At 54.5% G+C, this 2,982-nt stretch overlaps 1 protein-coding gene across 1 annotated transcript in view; it reads right to left on the minus strand.

The window, feature by feature from the left end:
• Positions 1–340: 340 nt before the first annotated feature.
• The window catches only part of LOC111158671 (PARN like, ribonuclease domain containing 1), a 19,064-nt gene continuing 16,422 nt past the window's right edge, over positions 341–2,982 (minus strand). The window contains exons 17-19 of the mRNA XM_022520865.1: positions 2,537–2,712; positions 2,316–2,414; positions 341–811 (exon numbers count right to left, since the gene is read on the minus strand). Of these exons, the coding sequence (XP_022376573.1) occupies positions 748–811; positions 2,316–2,414; positions 2,537–2,712 (339 nt within the window). The 3' untranslated portion in view covers positions 341–747. The remainder of the gene's footprint in view (positions 812–2,315; positions 2,415–2,536; positions 2,713–2,982) is intronic.

Consider the following 2,982-nt stretch of genomic DNA (forward strand, 5'->3'; position numbering starts at 1 on the left):
TGGGATTGAGCCCCACATCGGGTTCTCTGCTCAGCGGGGAGCCAGCTTCCCCCTCTCTCTCTGCCTGCCTCTCTACTTGTAATCTCTCTCTCTGTGTCAAATAAAATAAAATCTTTAAAAAAAAAATAACACAAGGTGAGGTGTGGAACGGCATGGCCCTGGTGTGGCCCCCAGCATGGCCCACCACAAGGGAATACAGTAACCAGATCACACTGGGCCTTGGCAAGGTACACAGCTGTGGCACGGGTAATCTTTGTTTCTGAGGTGCATGCTAAATATTATATCCCAAAAAACATTACCAAAAACATCACAAATGCACATGGACACTTAGCTTCGTTTTTTTCCTCTTTACTAAATTCAGGCTGGTAGGGGTTTAGGTCTGGAAAATGGCCTAATGGCCAAGAATTTCTCTCCCAGAAATAACAGAGCCTTTGGTTCACCTGTTGTCCAGCTCCCGTGCTAGTCTCTCTGCACGTGAGACCCTCCGGGGGTCTAGAGAAATTCCCAGAGATGCGGACATCTCTCCATTTATAGAAAGAAAAGTTCTGGCCACAAAAGTACCACATCTAAGGATTTCTTTATCGTTGATAATCATTACAGAATTTCACCTTCAAAACAAAGTTCCTCATAAGGACCACAGATTGGTTTGCAAGTAAAATAGGATTTACACAAACAAAACCCGCAAAAAGCCCAAACGGAGGGCTGTCCCAGGGAGGTGCAGTGATGGGAAAGGGCTGCCGGCTGCCCCTAGTGGCCAGGTCTTCCGAGGAGAAGCGCCAGGAGGGCCCAGGTGGTGACCACGCCACAGACCCTGCAAGAAAGAGAGGTCACGGTCCTGGACGGCAGCGGGCTGCTGGGGAACGGGCAGGTCCGAAAGCACGGACACATGCACAGGCCCCCAAGCAGCTCACCTGAATGTTCCTGTCTTCCCTTCACTCTCCCAGCATGAACTTCTGCCTCGAGGGCAGAATGGCTCTCAGACACACGCACACAAGTCATTTTCCTAGTGATTTACATCAGAGGTTGACAGACGGAAAAAAGACTGCCTAGGAGCCAAACATTTTTCTTCAAGCGTCCAGTTTTCTATAGATACGGCTCCTAACCAGGAGGCCAAAACCCTCAGAGCAATCCCATCTTTCAGTTATGCAGGCCAAAACCCTGATTCAAACTCGACCCTGCTCCCGGCGGGCTGTGACCCCCTACGGCACCCGACTCTGACCACAGAGTCTCTCAGACCACACAGCCCAAGCCCCAACCGGACCACCCACCCGCCTGCTCCGCGGCCCTCTGCATCCTGTGCAGTCTGCCTCACGCAGAGTCACCTCTGAGGAAAATCCCTGGCCACCTGCAGCTTCTCCCGCAGCCCTCGCCCACGGCCCTCCCCTCCCTCGGGCCCACGCTCCTCCCCAGCCTCTCCTCGTGGTCTTCTCACAGTCCCGTGGCACCCGGACGCCTCCCCACAAGGGCTTCTGCCCCACTGCCTGGACAGGGCTCCCCAGTGCTCTCCCTGGCTCATTCCCTTACCTCCTTAAAGACTTAATGGAGTCCCCACTTATCCCTTATCCTCCTTCTCCCCCACCCACACCCACCTCCTGATCTGTTCTTGTTTTTAATAAACACTTGTCACCTGATCTATCCTGCAATTCACTTGTTCGCTGTTACCCCCCCACTGGAGCGTGAGTTCTAGGAGAGCAGGGATTTTGCTTTACTCGCTGAAGCCTAGAACCTGCGATAGTACCCGACCCAGCAGACGTTCAGTCAATGCTCGTCTGGTGTTACTGAAGGACATTCAGGTCACCACGCTTGATGAGGACTCCGTTACAACACACGCTGGTGGGGCGCCCGGCTGGCTCAGCCGGAGAAACATCCGACTCTTGGTTTTGGCTCAGGCTGTGATCTCAGGTTGAGGTCGAGCCCTGCGTCGTGCGTGCTCTGCGCTCAGCTGGGAGTCTGCTTCAGATTCTCTCCACCTCTGCCCCTCCCTCCACTCCTGTGCACTCTCAAGTAAACCCATCTTTTTTTTTTTTTTTTTTAATTTATTTGACAGAGAGAGATCACAAGTAGATGGAGAGGCAGGCAGAGAGAGAGAGAGAGAGAGAGAGAGAGAGAAGCAGGCTCCCTGCTGAGCAGAAAGCCCGATGCGGGACTCAATCCCAGGACCCTGAGATCATGACCTGAGCCGAAGGCAGCGGCTTAGCCCACTGAGCCACCCAGGTGCCCCTAAACCCATCTTTAAACACACACACACCCCCAGCGAGTGACCTCCGCCCCCGCTCCGCCCCGGCAGGACCCGCACAGCGCTCCGGGTCACTCACTGCAACAGGCAGCTGATGTTCGGGGAGTGCCTCCAGTACCGGTACAGGGACACCTGCAGGGTGGGGTGACCCCGGTACTCCTTCAGGATGCTCCGAGCACTGCCGAGAGACGTTCTTAGGTCAGGCACGCGAGTGTCAGGCCTGCTGCTCCAAGCAGGCTCCAAGCGGCTGCAAAGGGCAGGGGCGGAGACAAAGGACATGCGGAGAGCAGAGGCACCTACTCCTTAAACTTATTGGTCAAAAGCAGGAACTTGCTCCGCGAGAGTCGCCGCACATCGAACTTGCAGAGATTCTGAAACTCACGGTAGACCTGCTGCTCGCTGACCCCCGGCCACTTCCGGACATGGAGGAGGAGGATGGGAGGTCGGATACTGGGGCAATCTGGACCTGAGAAATTCTAGAAGGCGGGGAGAAGAGCAGAGGAGATTTTCTGCAATCCCTATGGGCAACCTTCCTGGTTTGAAAACCCTAAGAGGGGGTGCCTGGGTGGCTCAGTGGATGAAAGCCTCTGCCTTCGGCTCAGGTCATGATCTCAGGGTCCTGGGATCGAGCCCCACATGGGGCTTTCTGCTCAGCAGGGAGCCTGCTTCCCCCTCTCTCTCTGCCTGCCTCTCTGCCTACTTGTGATCTCTGTATGCCAAATAAATAAATAAAATCTTAAAAAAAA

Source organism: Enhydra lutris, unplaced genomic scaffold (genome assembly GCF_002288905.1).
Source record: "Enhydra lutris kenyoni isolate GAN:26980312 unplaced genomic scaffold, ASM228890v2 scaffoldscaffold62, whole genome shotgun sequence".
NCBI classification, from domain to species: domain Eukaryota; kingdom Metazoa; phylum Chordata; class Mammalia; order Carnivora; family Mustelidae; genus Enhydra; species Enhydra lutris.